The 18895-nt window shown below is 38.4% G+C and overlaps 2 protein-coding genes across 4 annotated transcripts in view; one reads left to right on the forward strand and one right to left on the reverse strand.

Annotated features, from left to right (window-relative positions):
• The window catches only part of LOC104612914 (uncharacterized), a 56058-nt gene extending 42102 nt beyond the window's left edge, over positions 1–13956 (forward strand). For all 3 annotated transcript variants that reach the window (XM_010280578.2, XM_010280583.2, XM_088903152.1), the window contains 7 exons: positions 8118–8216; positions 9547–9699; positions 9808–9877; positions 9990–10054; positions 12130–12174; positions 12944–13129; positions 13356–13956. In XM_010280578.2, coding sequence (XP_010278880.1) covers positions 8118–8216; positions 9547–9699; positions 9808–9877; positions 9990–10054; positions 12130–12174; positions 12944–13129; positions 13356–13841 — 1104 coding nt within the window. In that variant the 3' untranslated portion in view covers positions 13842–13956. The remainder of the gene's footprint in view (positions 1–8117; positions 8217–9546; positions 9700–9807; positions 9878–9989; positions 10055–12129; positions 12175–12943; positions 13130–13355) is intronic.
• A 656-nt stretch (positions 13957–14612) lies between these two features.
• On the reverse strand, positions 14613–17601 carry LOC104612905 (uncharacterized). The gene is made up of 2 exons (XM_010280566.3): positions 15338–17601; positions 14613–15174 (listed from the first exon to the last, which is right to left on the reverse strand). Exons 1-2 carry the CDS (start codon positions 17456–17458, stop codon positions 14749–14751), a joined length of 2547 nt encoding a protein of 848 aa, XP_010278868.1. The 5' UTR covers positions 17459–17601; the 3' UTR covers positions 14613–14748.
• Between the last annotated feature and the right edge of the window lie 1294 nt (positions 17602–18895).

Below are 18895 nucleotides of genomic sequence, written 5' to 3' on the forward strand. Positions count from 1 at the left end.
GAGATATTCACGGCCATTATCAGAACGAAAAATTTTAATGTGAACACCAAATTGGTTGCGAATCTCAGCATAAAACTTTTGGAAAATGGTAAACAATTCACTTCTTTCTTTCATTAAATAGAGCCACGCCATCCTTTTATAATCATCAACAAAAATGACAAAATATTTATATCCATTGTATGACATCACTTTATAAGGACCCCAAACATCTGAATGAACCAAAGAAAAAGGACTCAATACACGATTATCAACTCTAGGACTAAAGGGAACACGATGATGTTTCCCTAACTGACATGACTCACAATCCAAAACAGAAAGATGACTCAATGAAGGAACCAAAGACTTCAAAACTTTCAGTGAAGGATGACTAAATCGACAGTGCCACTGGAGAGGAGAGAGGGACTATTGGAGAGCTGTTGACGTACTTCCACCACCATCAAGATAATACAATTCACCAGCTTCATGCCCTCCACCAATCTTCATCCCTGACTTGAGATCCTGAAAAACACACGAAGAGGGGTAAAACTTGGTCAACTTATTAACAAACATAAGATTAAAAGGAAATTTGGGGACATACAAAACTGAGGATAGGGATACAGGGTCTAGGTCAACATTACCAACACCACAAATGGAGGATGTGGAGCCATTAGCAAGGGTAACAGATTGTGATGTTGGGCAATGAGAGAGGGAAGAAAACACACATGGAGTTCCAGTCGTGTGATCGGAGGCTCCGGAATCAATAATCCAGGGATGGGGTGTGGATGCCAGACAAGCCATACCTGAGTGTGCGAGAGTGGCCATGTTCTGCTGAGATGTGGCTTGTACTAACCTCTCATACTCATCACGGGGAATACTCATCATCTCCTTCCCAGTAACATCTGTGGATGTAGGAGGTACCTGATCGGCTGAATGGCTCTCCTGTCTGAAGCTACTGTCACTGGTCACGGCATGATTAGCCCCAAGTTGAAGGTGGACCATGCAAGTCATAGCAATAATTAATGGTATGTCCATCCATACCATAGTGTGTACATCTCCTTGGACCCGAACTATGTCCTCTGCCACGGGCTCCCCTTGAATCTCGACCTCCAGTACAACCACCACCACGGTTATATGTAGGTCCACTACTACCACTACGGCCAGACTAAGCTCCCCGAGCTCCACCTCTAACACCACAGCCTCTGGATACTGCTAGGGCTGATCTATCGGAAATATTAGGATTCTCGGTAGATCCAATGGAAATCCTCCTGAGTTGAGCAAACACCTCTTCTAAGGAAGGGAGAGCTGACCCTCTTAGTATCTGAGCCCGCACTGGTTCATATTCAGATTTCAGCCCCACCAAAAACCGAGTCACATCAAGTTGTTCTCTCTGTTGCTGAATTTTGACATCAGAAGTGAGGGGGTGATAAACATTCAATTCATTACGAATGTTTCTCATACTAGCATAGTACTCCTCAAGACTCTGATTACCCTGTTGTAGATTAAAGTATTCCTGGTACAACTGATATACTCTGGTTGTCTTGTCTTGACCCGAATACAGCTTCTTAGCATGGTCCCACACTTCTTTGGTAGTATCAAGGAACATGAAATTTACACTAATCTTGGGTTCCATACTATTCCATAACCATGTGATGATCTGTGCATCTGCCTGCTCCCAATCATCATACTCATGAGAATCGGTGGAAGGTTTTTCGTCCCTTATGTGCTTCACCTTCTTCTTTGCCTTAAGAAAGACTTTTACAGATTTGGCCCAAGGTACATAATTTTCTCCATTCAGCTAAATGGAGGTCATTTGAACATTCAGGTAGTTAGTAGGGACCATCACACTAGATCACACTATACACTGATTTCAGCACTTACTACTGCTGCAAATTGCACTCTTTACACCACAAACCCAACTCCACGACTACCTGAAACTTCACAACACTGTTTGAGGAACACTGTCTCGCCTAAAATTATTATCCTTGGCTGAGCGGTTGTTGAAGCATAGCTTTAGGTGTCGAATCCACAAAGAAGCTGATTAAACCAACAAAAGGAGTTATCGCTAAGAGTGAATAACCTAGAAAAAATGATTTTCTAAAAATAAAAAGAAGAGCAAAAATATTTGAATAAAAGTAACGATGATTAAAAGATGAAAAGTAGTATTGTGATGAACAAGGCTTCGAGATTCACTTGATCGATTTGCTTAACTGGTCTCGACTTTGATTCCTATTTATTACTCAATTGCAAGTTTCACATCCCAAACAAACAATCGGAAAATATAACTTTGAAGCCAACGACAAGAACAAAAGTATTTGTTCTGAGAGAATTAATTTTCGATGAAGAACAGAATGATCTATTCTTAGAAGCTACCCAAGAACGACAATATATCAGATTTGACAGTATTGCAGCCAAGGATCAACCCATAAAAAGAGCATGACTAATCTTATATGGAAATTGAAGAATATAACTTCTGAATTTATCAAAATAATAAAAGAAATCTCTCAAGAACAAAATTAAACATTGAAATCTCTCAAGAAATTAAAGTAAAATAACAAGTAAAACTCATCGATGAAGATCCCCCCTAGCCTTGTTGAAGCTTTAGCCGCGTTTGGACGTCATTCTCCCCTCTTTTCTTCTGCGAAAGGCTGAGAAATAATGCCAAAATAACCTCTAGAAGTCGTCCCCCTTTTTGGTCAGATTTTTCATTTTTATTGTGCTGCCAAGCTCCTCAATCTGCTCAGCCCGGATCCGCGTCTTATCCCCCAATTTTCGCCTGGATAGAGATTGATTTAGAGGAAGTTATCAACAGATGAATTGTAGCCCTATCTCTTATCTGTCCATAGTCTCAAGAATCATTGAATTTCGACACTTGTAGAGAAAGCTATGCCCAAAATACCGGACCCTGTTCAGAGTAAAGCGGGAAACGAATCAACACTCATACTTGGGTCATGGAACTTGGGTTTGGGTTTCTTGGACCTATGTTTGGGCTTTCCTCCATTCAATTATTAATTCTTTCAGCATAAAAATTGCACAAATAATAAAATTGACATTTACAAAATTATTATGGAAAAATATTATTTTTAAGCTCTTTATTTTACAAATGTCAATTGTTGAGCACACTTTAGATATACATTTTCATGCTTTCGTCAAACACCCCCCCTTCGAATCACACTGAAGGGTGCACAAACCCTAGCACACTACAATTGGAAATTCCACCATACGGTCTGAAATAGATTTCTCATTTGATTCACACCAAGAAAAAATGCATAAAACCTCTTACCTGATCACCTGGTAATCAGACCACACAAGACACCCACTGCACCACACGAATCAACCCTCTTCTCTTCATCAATTAGGGGAGGGCGATCACTCCTTTTCAGCCCTTTCTCTTATCTCTAGCTGATGGCAAAGAAAACAAGAGAAAACCCTAGGCTGGGTGTGCAGATAACAGAATTCTGGGCAGATCCGATTTGCTCAGTTTGGCTCTGATACCATGTTAGTGTTCAGTCTGCTTGTTAGACTGATAACAGTCAAGGAAGAGAGAGAGGAGAGAGGAGAGAAAGAGAGAAAGGAGAAGAGCAGAAGAGAAACAAGGAGAAAAGATTCTGGTTCAAATGAGAGAAAAAGCACACTCTCCCATTCGGCCAGATGTATTTTATATTACTAAAATAATATGGAAAAGTCACATATTCCCCTACTTAAGTTAGGGACATTAAATCTAACATAAACTTACACATCAGCACCTAAACACAAGCACAAAGACAGAAATACCCCTACATACTCAACACTAACACCAACTATTTTTGCTTCCATTTGTGGAATTCTTGGGAAGAGAACTAGCAATTGAGACATATTGATCAAGGTTCTAGGGTCCTACATGACTCCTCCAGACTCTGTTTTCAACGACCGTGATGAGGCGCTGCTCAGCGTGCTGTCGGAAATTCAGCTAAACTTGACAATCATTGAGTCAAGTTGTTGGGAAATTGTGCCAGGGTTGAATCTAGAAGCTGGGCAAGTCAATAAGAAACTGCTCGGCCAGAAGATACGATATGTCTACCTAGCAATAGCCAAAATGCTCAGATTTTGCCAAGGTTGATTTGGAGACTGGACATGTAAGGAAGTTCATGTATGGTGACTAGAGGTTCGGCGAAGAGTCATGCTTCATACCCAGAAGGAGAAGCCATTTTGCTGGTAATGAAGACGATGGGTATGTTACGAATTTCGTTCGGGACGAGAAGTCTGAAACCTTGGAGCTGGTGGTAGTGAATATTTCCAACATGAAACAGGAAGCCTTTGTCATAATTCCTTCAAGGGTGTTGTATGGTCTCCATGTTACTTTCGTTAGTTCAGAAGATCTAAAGACTAAAGCTTTTGGTTTCAAATGACAAATTGCCATTTATCTTCTTTTTTCCTTTGCCACTTAGTTATTTCTCTATCCTCAAGATATAGTAGAAATGACGAAATACAACTTAAAACTCATAATGTGTACAATAATTGAAAAAGGTTCCTTGGTTTGGTTAAAAAAAAAAAATGATTCTAGGTTTCACTTGAACTCTTACATGGACCAAAATGACGCTGATAACATTTAAAACAATTGGTCTTTTGTTTCTTTACAAACAATTTCTAATCCAATTAATTCCGCCTTGTCTGCTGGTTTGGAATTTCTACATGGTCTATGGGAAGTAATGCTTATATAAGCTTAATTGCGGCCAACAACAAGTTCCGATTTTCGAATGCCGCTTGGTCTATTGGACAATGGTGAACTGTGTTGATAACACAAGTGCCAAGAACCTATACATCTTCTCTGTGAAGGGGATCAAGGGTTGCCTCAACTGATTGCCATCGGCTTGCATTGGGCATGATTTCTCTCTTTGCAAAATGAATTTATGATTTTTGTCCTCAGTCTCAAGGCAAAAGACAAATGAACAATGTCTTCTTTAGAAGGGTAGTTTTGACATTTTCAAAAGTAACTGATGGACCACTAACGACAAGGGCCTATTAGACACATTTTGAAAATTTGGGTACTGCAAAGACACATTTTGAAGTTCGGGGACTGACTTGAGACAACCCCTAAAGTTTAGAGTAGTGATAAGGAATTTTCCCTTTAAATATTTTCCAAATCGGGCTAGTGAACTTAATGTTGGGGAATTGGTTTCGGGAGGAGGAGCCGACCATTTTTTTTAATTCTAAAAAATAAAAATTAATTTAATTGCACTTACTTGGATGGCCGGATTATTGGTTCAGAATCTCAACTTGATTTCAATGGTCGAAGCCTCAAAGCCTCCTCCTAAATTGCCAAGTGTATGACAGTATGAGACTGTATGAGATGAGAGACTAAGAGAGTATGAGAATTGAGAAGTGAATTGCTGAATTGGTGTGATGAGAAGAGACTAAGGATAGGGCTATTTATAGGAATTGAAAATAATTCAATTACCCAAAATACCTTAAAAACTAGCCATTTTTTAGTTGTTGGAAGGGTATTTTGGTCATTATAAAGTCATTTATCACTTTATCCAAATGGCCCCAAAATCCCAAACTAGCTGTTATATAGGATATAGCTATTGGAGGGGCATTATTGTCTTTTTCTCCCCCTGAAGCCAAAATACATAAATACCCCCTCCCCTATATAGCTGTTTATATGCTTGTAGCTTTTGATTAAGGGGGTATTTCTGTAAAACCCCCCTAAAAAGCTGAAACTAGCTGTTTGGGCTTCTCGGATGGGCTGCACTCGGCCCATTGCAGGCCTGTGGCCCACACAATCGTGCCGTGCCTAACACGACCCATGTGCTGTCATGTTGGACTGTAGGCAGCATGACCCGATTTACACCTCTAGGGTTGGGTTTGGGCTGGGACCAGTTAGAATCAGAACCAACCCGACTTGAAATATTGAGGACCTGGAACCGAATCAGACCCGATAGGGTCTGTAATTTTTAGACCTAGAACCGAACCGATCAGTTCTCGGCACAATCGGGTCTGATCCTATGAACCCGATTATAATACATAAATAAATAAATAAATAAATAAATATATAGGTTTAGTATATATTAAATATTATACTATATATTATATGTATATTATATATATAATTTATTTAATATATTATATATATTACATGTATATAGCTCGGGTCAGGTCTGAATCGGTTTGGAACTAGGTAGAACCGGTTCCGAACCGATAATAATTGGGACACTATATCTGGACTCGGAACCGACCCATTGGTTCCTGTTCCTGGAACAAGAATCGGCCCAACTGGTTCGGGTCCATTGGGTCGGACCCGGCCCATTGACAGCCCCATCTCTACTTGGTCCCAATAGGCATAAGAAATTCCCAAGAGATTACGACGATATTGGAAGATGTGCAAAAGCACAAGAAGTTTGAACATCAACATGCTATTATTGAAGGATATTTCAAATTGGTGAATAAAAAAAATAAGTGGCTAACAAGAGGCATTGAGGTAGGATTCAATGGGTGCAAAGGGTAGCAAACAATTTTGTGTAAGCAATGGGTGGGAAGGGATCAAATGTATTGGGAAAAGTTGTAAGCTTTTTTTTTAAGATAAAAGTATTGTAAAATATAAAACATGTTTCTTTGTTAATAAAGTTTGGCTGTTACTGATAACAAAAAAACATACAGGACACTCATTCCCTAATAAACAGCTATCTGAGAGGAGAAATGGCTAAATGTTTGTGATATTATGACACAATTTTCATGCTAGGTCTTTTTTTTTCTCTTCACAATAGAAGGATATTAATGACTTTCTGTAGGAACTATTTCCCTCTCTGTAGTGGTAATTTAGCATATGGGTAATGGTCCTACATTGGGAAATTGGTCATTGGTAGAGCTACTACTTACCCTCCAAAGACACCAGCTGAACTTAGATTCTAATGACAGTAGAGTTTGGAAACAGGATAAATCCAGCTGCTGCTCTGTCAAATCCTTTGCAAGAAAACGTGCTAATTCTACTTCTGTGATTATCCCTCACAAAGTCATTCGGTATCTTCTTGTTCCCTCCAAGATAGGCTTTTTTACTTGAACTGCTTCTCTTAGCAAATGCCTTACTAGAGACAAGCCCATTATCGGAGGCTCGGATGTTCCCTCCACTTCTTTATCTTTCACAACACCAATCCAGATACATCAGACCATCTTTTTATTCACTGTCCCATTAGATGCAAAGTTTGGACACTCCTGAACTGCCTAAACATCTTCTGTCTTTCCCAACTCTACCACAGAAACCCTAGCCAACTAGCATATTGACAGTCTAAATAAGAGAGGGAAAATATTTAGTGTCTGATCCCTGCAGTGAATTTCTGGACTTATTGAATGGAAAGGGATGACATTATTTTTGAAAACAAGTACAACAAACAAGATGTAATTGGGGGAAAGCAGTTGCAAAGATATTATTCTTGGGCTTCAGATCACTTAGACCCTCTACTTCTCAAGACCTACATAAAACTAATTTAGTCCTTTATTTCAAGGATTAAATTATTGATGTGATATTGCCTGTGTTAGGCATATCGTATCTGTATCCAAGGTCATGGAGGCTCATGGATACACCAAAATATTAGGGGTTTGGGGTTTTTGAAAAGTAAGAATCTCGGTCTATCAACATGCACCGATACCCAAATTTTGGCATTGGCGCTTATTGATACTTTGATCCTTGCTTTATTTGATGTTGAACAATTGCTGTCAATTGCTTTTTTCCAAGTCTGTGATGATTGTTGGTGGCTGAATTCCAAAAACTTGGAAGGGATAGAGAATAACATAGAATAGGAAACATTCCTAAGTGTCAAGGTTCTTACAAATTCTTGCTCTTTGGGAATCATTCACCAACGTCAAGCAGAAAATAACCTCCAAATTCAATAGTCATATGCATAGATAAGCCAAACTTATGGGCTGAAGATATAAAAAGAAACCAAAATACCTCTACTGTCTAAAAATATAACAGTATTCAGAAAAGTCCAATTTGGATTCTTGAGCTCCTGCATCAAGAAGAGTTGGTTAAAAAACGGAAGGAGAGGAAGAAAAACAGAAGGAACTGCCCATGTTCCTTTCTTTTTTGAGGAGTTTATTATTTTGATTTTATGTGTTTCTCTTTACAAAACTTGTCTTTTTAATAATTCTTGCTTTCCTAACTACAGGTAGCAAACAATTGCTTTGTTCCAGCTTTAATAGGCCATGCCATTGATGATGATTTTATTCCGCCCCACCACTCTGATCGTATATATGATGCTTATGTGGTAAGTATTTTAGATATTGTTTTCTTTTGGGAAATTTTCTTTTCAGCTTATTATCCATGCAAGTATCATTTCCTTTGTTGCTTATTAATTTTTTTCACTTCTAAAATGATTCTATTCCTTTATATTTCTTTCCAAAAGCTGAACATAGAGTGAGGGGTATAATTCCTTTAGGGGTCTGCTGTCACATAACCTGTCAAGACAAAACCTGACTTGGCCCCCCTTTCCTACCTTATATTTTATTCCTTTCCTGAAACAGTAAAAGGATTTTTCTATTCCCTTCCATAACAAGAAGCTATAAGAAATCCTCACTTCATTGTATCCCAGCCCAGATTTGTCTTCAATTATCTGCCTCTAGAGATGATCATTTCTAGCCTGACTTGGCCCACACTATGTATATTATGTGTGTGCTTGTGTAATTTTATAATATGGCATATATAATTCAAAATATTATATGTATTTAATATATTTAAAGTTGTAAGCCCAGCCCAGCTCATGATCACCCCAACCTGCCTCCATAAGTTGTTTGTCTCAACAGTCAATAATGAAATGCCAATGCGAGTGCCACTTTCAGAGTAGTGCCAAGTTAAAATGCTTCATATTTCTGATTCCCAGGACGCCCTGCTCTTTTTAAAAGTATACCTTTCTTCATTCAACTAAATGGCATTTCCTTTCCTCTTTCCAACCTTTCCACACACACAAAAATAAAATAAAATAAAGAAAGAAAGAAAGAAACCTCTAAATCTTTTTCCTATCAGCCCTTTTAACCTGTTTACATTGTCAAATGATGTATTCCTGTCTGCTATGTCCACCACAATTTGGTCAAAGTATTTGGTCTCCATACAATTCTTTGTTTCTACTTAATCCCTCATGGAGTACTGCTAAAGGCATCCAATAGTTTGAGGAAAGCAGTAAATGACCAGAGAAATATAACCCCAAGAATCAGCTGGACTTACAACTTACAAAATAATGATATGCCATCTTGGCATCCCTCAAGCATAAAATGCCAATAGTCATAGTCGTTCTCTGCTTCCTAGTTTATCCGGCATGAGACTATGTTTGTTTGCACTACAATTTCATTGGCACTATTACAAATACATGGGAGTGAATGAGAAAATTGTAGATTTTGGTTCATTTTTTCTTTGGGTTTTATTTTATTTTGTTTCAGGTTTTATTTTACATTTTCTGCAGTACAAATAAACAAAGAAAGTAAAACCTATTATCAAATTTATTTGCAGTCCCATGCTTGAGTGGAAACGTTGGTGGTTTCTTTCTAAATATTTCATAGATATTCTTTTGTGATATGCTTGACTTTTGACTTTTTAATCAACAGGGAGACAAAAATATCATCAAATTTGAGGGAGATCACAACTCTCCACGCCCTCAATTCTACTTTGATTCTATAACCATCTTCTTCCATAATGTTTTGCAACCTCCAAAGGAAGCTGAGGGAAATGACTTGACTTTTCATGATTACTATGATGAGGTAAACTGAATCTGAATGCATGTGGTTGAATGTTATTTTATTTTATTTAATTGAAACTACTAGATGCTGGGTTTCAATCACAATCAAAATGGATGATTCAATCTACAGGATATTTGGCATAAAGTTCATGGAGTAGGATATACAAACTACAGTCACGGTTATACAGAAGCATCTAAAGGCATGACTGAGAAACCATATGTATCTTTTCTTTTAAGTTCTTGTTTTTGCCCAGCACTCTTTATAGAAGCTTTTCTATTCTCTTATTTGTTCATTATTGGTTGTGGAACTAGAGTCAAGCACCACAGAAGATGCCATTAGACAACTTCGTTCCAGAAGGCCTATGAGTAGGATTGAGGTTGGTAAAAATTTTCTTATGACTTATGACTTCTGATTTTAGAAGTTACATACATGACTAAAATTAATCCTCAATGAGCATGAGATAGTTCTAATGCCTAAAATGAATTTCTAGATCCATGGACTTAACAACATTGAGTTGGTAAAAGGACAAAGTTGATCTTATTACTTATTTTTAATGGTTGTTTCTCAGAAAATGCAACTTCATGATGCAAAATTGATTATTTTTATACTAAAAAGCAAATTTCGATTAAAATAAAAAAATTCAGAGCACTGGTGAAGAAATTTCACCCCATGGTGCAGCCAGAAACACACGTCAAAACAACTGCAAAACGTAAATGCAAAATTACTCCCATTTATTAACCCTACAGTTAACCAGAGCCTATCCCCAAATCCCTCTCTATTAATCCCATTGAATTCTGAATGAGCAAACATCCAATCTCTGTGTTAAGAGGTAACAATAACTTTCTTCTTGACATGTATTTGTCCTAAAAAATACACCTATTTCTCTTCTTCCATTTACTCCAACAGACTGAAATAAACTATCAAAGATGCTAGGTTGATTTAATTGCCCTTTTGGCTTTGCTTAGATTGATTTAATCACCTATCACCCTCTTCAATTTCCTTGATGCATTATATGAAATGCTATTTTTGTAAGCATGGGTTTTACAATTTTAATTGGCTGAAATCTACTGGTTGTGAAAAGCTTACAAATGTACATTTATATACCTTATGAACAAAGTAGAAACTTATTGATATGTTAGATTTTCTTTTTGATAGGCTATTGCTAAATTATATGTCATAATTTTTTTCCTGTAAGGAGATAATGATTTTGTTATTATATCATTTATGGCTAGAGCTTGGAAGTTGGTTAGGTCATAGCTGAATTTAGTTGGCAGTTGTACAAACCAAACCAAACAAAACCAAAATCAGTATCACTGTCTATGGATTAGCCAACCTGGGTTGGGATAAATTCTTGTACTCTGAAAATAAGTTTATGTTGTGCTTGAGGATGCATAATCCAAAGTAGATTCAGACCTTATCCAGGTTTAGAATAACCAGCCTGAAGCAGTGCAAGCATGAAACCTTGAACAGACAGGTCACATCATAGTAATCAAAAGCTGTCTCGACAGTGAAACCTAATGTGTTTGTGCCTGGTCAAGTCGTTAGAATATCTGGGTCAAAAGAATTTAATAGAATGATGTCATAGATGTAGGGCTGTTCATCAAACCAATGAAATCAACTAAACCAACCAACCCAACCCAACTTGACCCAAGTTGGTCAATTTTCTAGTATTTTCGGTTTGCTTTGGTTCAGCCATTATGCTAACCTGAGAGGTCGGGTCGGTTTTGGTTCGGTCATGTGTAAACCGACCCAACCCAGCCATAGATATGCTAATATTTTATATTTTAAAGTTATTTTTTTAATATGGGAAAACAGGAAAATTCCAATATTGCCTAGTTTAAAAAATTTTATATTGTAAATTTAAATCTTTTGAACCGATCAACCCAAGTTGGCCGTTTTTCAATAATGGTGTCAGTTTCAGGTGACCAACTCCCCAACCTGACCAGGTTGGTTCGGTAGGCCAACCGAACTGAAATGACCTGTGAACACCCCTACATAAATATAATTCTAGCACATTTAATCATGAAGAACAGAGTTTTTAATGGTTGCAACTCACATTTGTCTTGCAAGAAGTTGAGTTGTCCTCAACTTGGTTGTCTCTTCTAGATTACATCCATTTGACTGGGTCAGCCAATTTGGTTTAGTTCTCCAACAGGACTGATACCCTTCATAGCCTGATATGTCACGTAAGTATTTCTATAGGTTTGGTGGTCAACTGGCTGGGCATCTTTAAGATTTCTACCCATGTTTAACTGCCCAAGTTTGATGCAGTTGGTGTGTGCATCTATAAATTATAGTTATTTGTAAATTGCAAAAATAATAACAATAATGATGATGATGAATAAGTGGACTAGGTTAGATTTACAATACCTTGAGCAGTGAAAAGTATAATATTTCATTTTGATGTCTGACATCTTTGAACTAACTTATGTTCTCCTTGAAATTGCTCAGGTCCCTTCTGGCATTCCCTCTAAAGAGAACCAATCTAAATTGGAGGTACGTTGCTGCTTTTCTTTGTTATTGGTAACAGTGAGAAACTTTTGTTGATTGTGGATAAAGAATAGTATTTACAAGATGTTAAAAATTCTGGTTATTGTGTTAGTGGTAGGCCGGTAGCTACTCAACCTCATATCTTTGTCCCAATAACATCTAAATAATAAACCCCAAATACAATTGCTCCCTGTTAACCCCTTGCCTAGCTAGAGAATTTGGCACACCATTTGATGAACTGGTGCCTGGTAGGGGTGTCAATTGGACTGGATTTGGTCCAATCCGATCCAGTCCAATGTGAGTCCATTACAAATGGATCAAGTCCAATCCAATCCAATGGATATTTTGGACCATTTTGGACTGGTCCAATTCAATGCCTGGACCATCCAATCTGTTCAAATTTGTTTTAATTTAGATTAATTCCAATCCAAACCTGGTCTATTGACACCTATATTCTTATCTTCTATCAATGGACCAGATATTGGCTCAATCCAACCCAATCCAATATAAATTATGGATGGACCAGGTCCAATCCGATCCAATAAATACTTTGGATCATCAAGTCTGGAGTCTCTGGGCTGGTCCAATTAAATGTGTCTTGTTGGTCTGTCCAATCTGTCCAAATTGATTTTGGTTTGGATGGGGTTTAATCCAAAACCGGTCCATTGACACCCCTACCACCAGGGCCACTGACCTCTCTATTGCCAGAGTGCTAATGCCCCATTATTTCGAAGTTCCAAAGTAACTAATGCTAAAATATCGTATTTTATTGCAGCAAAAAGATGGCGAACTTGACAATGCCACATCATCTTCTGGACTGATTAGTTTTGAACTCTCAAACGGTCATCCCTATGGCCCACATGTTCCAACCTCAATAGATGATGATGATGATGATGAATATGTGGAGTACACACTTGATAACTTGGCAGAGTTTCCGTGCAGTGTGGAAGATGAAGAAAGGGTGAGTTTTACAAGTTGAGTTAAGCATTTTGCAGTGCCAATGACTATCTTAGAAGATCTCCGAGTCCCAAATCAATACAATTAGATATTATCACCATAATCAATTATTTATTTAGTGATAACGGAGCTTCCATCTTTTTTTATCTTAATGCATGTATGCATGTCCGTGTTCACGCCCCTATAATTAATGAATTTCATTTCTCTTGACCTGAATGCCCAACATGCAGATGATCATGGAAGCAGTGATAGAATCTTTGAAGGATTTGGAGGTCAGACAGCCTATTCCTACTGAAAAGGAACAAATACCCAATGTAAGCACCAGTTCACCTGAATGTTCACGAAAGGACAACATAGAAGCTTCTTCTACCTCAAAGAACTGCAGGCCCTTGAAGATGGACGAGAGTTCCACATCAGCTACAGACAGTCATGGTTCAGATTATGAACGACATGGACCTGATGCAAGTGTGTCTTCTTCAGGAACAAAATACAAGACACCTCCATCTTCTATCAATATAGAAAGTATAGGGACTTCTGCCTGTAGAGAGACCTCTGCAAGTGTCCAGTGTCCATCAGAAGGTGACAGATCACAACAAGATGCAGCTGACATGTCAGATGGAACACGGGCCACCTTGACAGTGCAGAAGAATCCAAACAACCATATCATGGATGGGTTGATGCACCGTTGGGGTCTGAACTTCTTCAAAAGTAGTTGATGAAGAAATGTTGTAAAAATACTTGCTGTTGATATCGAAGCATAGAAAATAAGAGGGCTTGTAATGTTTTGAAATATGTTAGTGCAATGGCTGTGTTTCATTTGGTTGTTTCCAAGTTCATATCTTGACTATTTCTTTTTCTATTTTGCTTACCCAGTTGGACTGAGTTAGAGTCAGGCTTGAGGATTCGGTTTAATCAGGTTAAGCTTCAGTTGACCATTCCTTTGTCTGGTCACTTATCACATATTTGATGACGAGTTGGTAAACAACCATCTTCTGTTCTTCTATGAACTTTCGTTACTAAACTGTATCATCAGTTGTGAGGGAGACGATTTGATAATAAGCAATAATAACAATAACAATTCAGAGTCCAGACACTCTCTTTGGGCTTCGCACAATCTTGGTGGACACTAACAAATAGAAACCCGTCTTCCTATTTCTCTTCATCCAAGTGAAAGGATAAACGTAAGGGGTTAACCTTGGATTACTGTTCCTCGGCCTAGATGAAAACTTACATTTCTGCAACTGTGAAAGAGCAAATCTTTTAGACAGAAAGTTGTACTTGTCCCTTTCCATGTCCCCAACCCAAAACTGGAAAAGGCACCCATACAAAGCTAGACTGCAGACAAATTCATTCTTTATTCATCAACACTTTCGTATTTGAAAAAAAAAAATGGAGGCAGGTATTACAAATTTCCATGGGTAGGAAGGAACCACATACAGATGTTTCTGACAAGAGAAAACATTGATATCGTATGAATCTGAAACAATGATACATACATATTGTTGGGTTTGTGGATTCAGTTTTCTTTTTTTTTTTTTTTGATCAATAACAAATCGCTTTCATTAAGAAAAATAGAGATTAAGTACAAAGGAAAGGGGGAGATAAACTCTCTGTACCCAGTTTTTACACTGCAGCCAGCAATTCTAATGCAGAGTCAACAAGTGAATGGATTGTTGTATTATGTGGGCTTAGGCCAACAGTCCCTGAGAAAATATTGAAGTTTTCAAGCTCTGATGTTGTCTCTATGACATTCTGAAGCTCCTCTTCCATTCCAAGTTGCTTGAAGATATGCATGTTTTCCTCACTGTCTCTAATCATCCAAATTGCCAGCTCAATTATAAACCTCCTTATTTGTGGAACTCTGATATGGGGATACTTGTAACTTAGCAGAATCTGCACAAGCTCCTGGGCTAAACTGCTCTTTCTGATGTTTGTTTGATCAAACACTCCATCTGCTTCTTCAGAAGTCATTAACCTGAAAATCTCTGCTGCAAGTCCAATCATTACTTCCTTTATTTTGTTGTTCTCTGATGCTATTGCCTTGAGCACCTATCAAGGATAAAGGTAGACAATTTAAGTATCTTATGTTAAATTTTGATATTCAGATGAAAAACCCATTTTGCAGATTGAAACATGGAACTATCGTTATTATTATGTTCAATTTTGAAATGCAAGGAAAATAGGGTTTTAGACATAAAGTTAGAGAACTTACAGTGGGTGCAGAATCAGTGATCTCCTTCAAATGGAGTAAGCAATCTGGTTCTTGCCCAATATGGGCACATATGTTCTTCAAAATTCTTGCTGAATGTAGGCAAAATACAGGTTCCTCCAGTGCTAGAACAAACTTATTTATCACTCCCAGCTTCAATACCTGATGACAGTTGCTCTTGCTCTGCAATGCCAGCATTGCAAGTGCTTCTCCAGCTGCAACCCTGACATGTTTCTGATTTTTTGCAGTTTCTTTCTTAGAGAAAATAGGCGTCTGTTGCTCGAAGAAAATATGGAGTAGCTCTTTAATAATTCCACCAGTGCTTCCAATCCTCTCTGCTGTTTCCTCTTCGAAGGCCAAACTAGTTAAGATTTCAATTCCCAGTCTTTGCAGCTCAGGCTGCTTGCCACCGTACTGTAGAATATTTCTGATGTTGCTGACAGTGAAAACAATCTCAGAGATCTTCTGCCGAAGAACTTTTCCTGTGTTTCCTGTGGTACTAGCGAGCATCTTCACCACTTGCAGGGATAGTTTCACTGTCTTAACATGAAAATCAGGCACACTTTCATCCCTCAGCAACCTCTCTTCAACATGTGTGAACTCGATAACTTTCGACAGGAGGCCTCTTGTGCTCCCTATCTTCCCACAGTTATCATGATCTCGTGCAAGGCATTTTAGAATGCGAAGGCCCAAAAGATTGAAAGCTGAAAAATCATAAAATTTCTGGTCGCATATGACATTTTTCTGGCAAATTTCATCCACTTCACCATTGGAACTTCGACAAGTACAAAGCAGTGATGATATCGATTCCATAGCACCAGGAACTCCAGCAACTCGGAGGGAGTTTTGCTGCTTCTGTGCTAGTTCTGACAAGATATCTGCAGCACAGCGCCTGATTTCTTCTTCTTGAGGGTCCTTCCAGTTCAACATCTCAACCAATCTCTCAATCACTGATATAGATATGCCAATCTTTTGGAGTGTTTCTTTGGAAAAATCTTGATTGGTTGAGAACTTTTGAAGAATCCGAGCTCCAATGAGCTGCTCATCACAGGAATCAGAGGCCAAGAGCTCCATGGCAAAAGAAACCAGATCCATCTTTAAACCATCAAAGATGCTGCCATTAATGCATTTCGAATATGCATCATAAAAGAACCGTTTGATCGAAACCATGCCGGAATCTCCCAACCCACACTCATCATTTACCTGTTCTAATATCTTACAGTAGATGACCTTCCATTCCCAGTATGCCTTCTCCATCAAAAACAGCAAAGCTTCAGCCAGTGCCAACCCATAGAAAATATTTAGAGCAGATTTCTGGTTCCTCTTGTCAGGATCATCATTTAATTCTCCGAAGTCCTGCTGAATAAGTCTCACAAGGGACAGTATCACACAGGCAGTAGCCGATATAAGCTGAAGCCAATAGAGTAACTTACTAATGTTTCGTGACAGAAAAACCCATCCTGCATATGGAAGCAAGGGGACGTCTGATGTTGCCCATATCCGTGTTGGCATTTTCCTTCGAAGCCGATTGCTGGCTCTTTCTGTATCAGTGCTCTCTTTCACACGTCGATCATGGCTGCTGTGTGGCAGGCTTTTAGTAACTGGCCAGAAAACTGCTTTTGTGATTTGAACAATGAAATGGGAGCTGGATTTCAGCACCCTGAAACTATATATCCCAGCTTCTTCAATCCTCGACGTAGACTGGTGTTGCCATTTGAGCTCACGACTCCGGCTGAAAATTCTGGTCCCTTCAATTAAAAGTATGGTGGTGATGAACCAGAAGTCCGTGGTATCTAGTTTGATGGCGTAGCCGCCCAGAAGAACAACAGTTGCCCAGATGAAAGCCAGGGCTCCTACCCCACTGGCTGCTTTTTCAAGAGTCGCAAGCCAAAGAGCAAATAATATCAACTTCTTTTCAGGCGCATGACCTGCTGAGGAACCAGACATCTCTTGCCACCCAGTTGGAGTAGGAGCTTCCCCTTGAGGTTCGAAAATGGTGGAACCCAAGGAGAAGTTCCTAGTCTGCACCATGTTAGCCCCACCAGCTTGAACTGACTGTGGGTTCTCGCCCATGTTGCTTGATTTTGAGGAGCTCCTCAACTGCCCAACTGAAAGTGAGATCATTTGGATTAAAGAGTAGCAAAGTTGAGATTGCTACTGTTTTGAAGCTCTGCAGAGGAGAGAATAGATAGAAGGATGCTAAAATACTGGAAATGGAGGATGATCAGCTTGGGTAGCACGACTACAATGTGGAAGAATGGGAAGAGAGCGACATGAAGTTGCTTCTCTTTCATCATTTATTTCTCAATCAGGGTGGAGTTTTGTTGTTGTTGGTTTTTCTTGTTATCTTTTGTAACTTGAGCAAGGCTTTTCCTTGTTGTTGCTTGGGAGTTTCCTTCTTTGTCCTTTGTTTGTTAATTTAGAAAGTGGGATGTCTTGCTTTTTGAGAAGCATGGGTTAGTGGAAGGCCCACGAGTGAGAAGCCTTCTTTACACCAAGCTCCCAACTCCAAGGCAAAACTATCCCCTTCTGGGTTTTGGTTGCCTTCCCTTTTTCTCATCATTCTCTTTTTCTTTTTCTTCATTTGAACAAAATTCATGTTTAAAATGATTATAATGCCCTAAATGATAAACGATGGATGTAGTGGTAGTTGTTATGTTGTGACTTTGAATTCTTTGTTTGTAGTAGAAGAGGGGTATGGACCCAATCCATTTGCATTATGTTATGTTGTTTTTAGGGGTTTTCTTTTTTATGCATTTTTTAGGCTTGCAAAAGAGGTAGAGAGAGAGCAAGAGCTCGAGTGTATTGGGGTTTGTACAATTTTTATAAGGAAAATTTCCAATTAATACACTGTACTTTGGGCCTAATGCCATTTTGGTCTCCCAACTTTAAAATGCGATGGTACCCAAACCTTTAAAACATGACAATCTAGTACCCGCCTTTAATTAGTTGTTAACCAACTGTTAAGTGGCATTTGAAAAGGACACAAATGCCCTTTAAATGTTATTTAATTTTCTTTATCAACCATCTAAACATTGACAAAAAATTAATAGTCCCAAATCTTTGCCTTTTCCATTCGAGAAAGTTAGGGTCACGTTTGAGTGGGCATTCTGGTGACCCCAACTTTCTTGAATAGAAGAGGCAAGGATTTGAGACTTAATTTTTTGTCAATGTTTAGATGGTTGATAAAGAAAATTAGATGACACTCGAAGGACATTTGTACCTTTTTCAAATGTCACTTAACGACTGGTTAACAGCAAGTACTGGATTGTCATGTTTTGAAAGTTTGGACATTGAATTGTCGCATTTTAAAGTTCGGGGACCAAAGTGACAATAGACCCAAAGCATAGAGTACTAATTGGGAATTTTCTCAATTTTATAATCTCCATTGTCGTTTTCTATATAATGGATTTCAGCTCCTCCTTTACCGGTAGATGTAAGTTATAAGTCAAACCACAAATATATGTGTACTATTCTTGAGTTTCTCTGTTTTGTGTTTTTCATGTTGATTTTTCTATTTTTGCCAATCGTATGCAGGTCTTGGGTTTATTATCCCCGGTA

The sequence above is a fragment of the Nelumbo nucifera genome, chromosome 4 (genome assembly GCF_055504915.1).
Source record: "Nelumbo nucifera cultivar China Antique chromosome 4, China Antique-T2T, whole genome shotgun sequence".
In the NCBI taxonomy this organism is placed as follows: Eukaryota; Viridiplantae; Streptophyta; class Magnoliopsida; order Proteales; family Nelumbonaceae; genus Nelumbo; species Nelumbo nucifera.

What these genes read in the sequence shown, in the direction of transcription:
- LOC104612905 (XM_010280566.3), bottom strand. Translation starts at nt 17,458, where the DNA reads ATGATCTCACTTTCAGTTGGGCAGTTGAGGAGCTCCTCAAAATCAAGC. An exon ending in TCACTGATTCTGCACCCACT is followed by an intron (nt 15,175 to 15,337) that starts GTAAGTTCTCTA and finishes TATCCTTGATAG; the next exon opens with GTGCTCAAGGCAATAGCATC.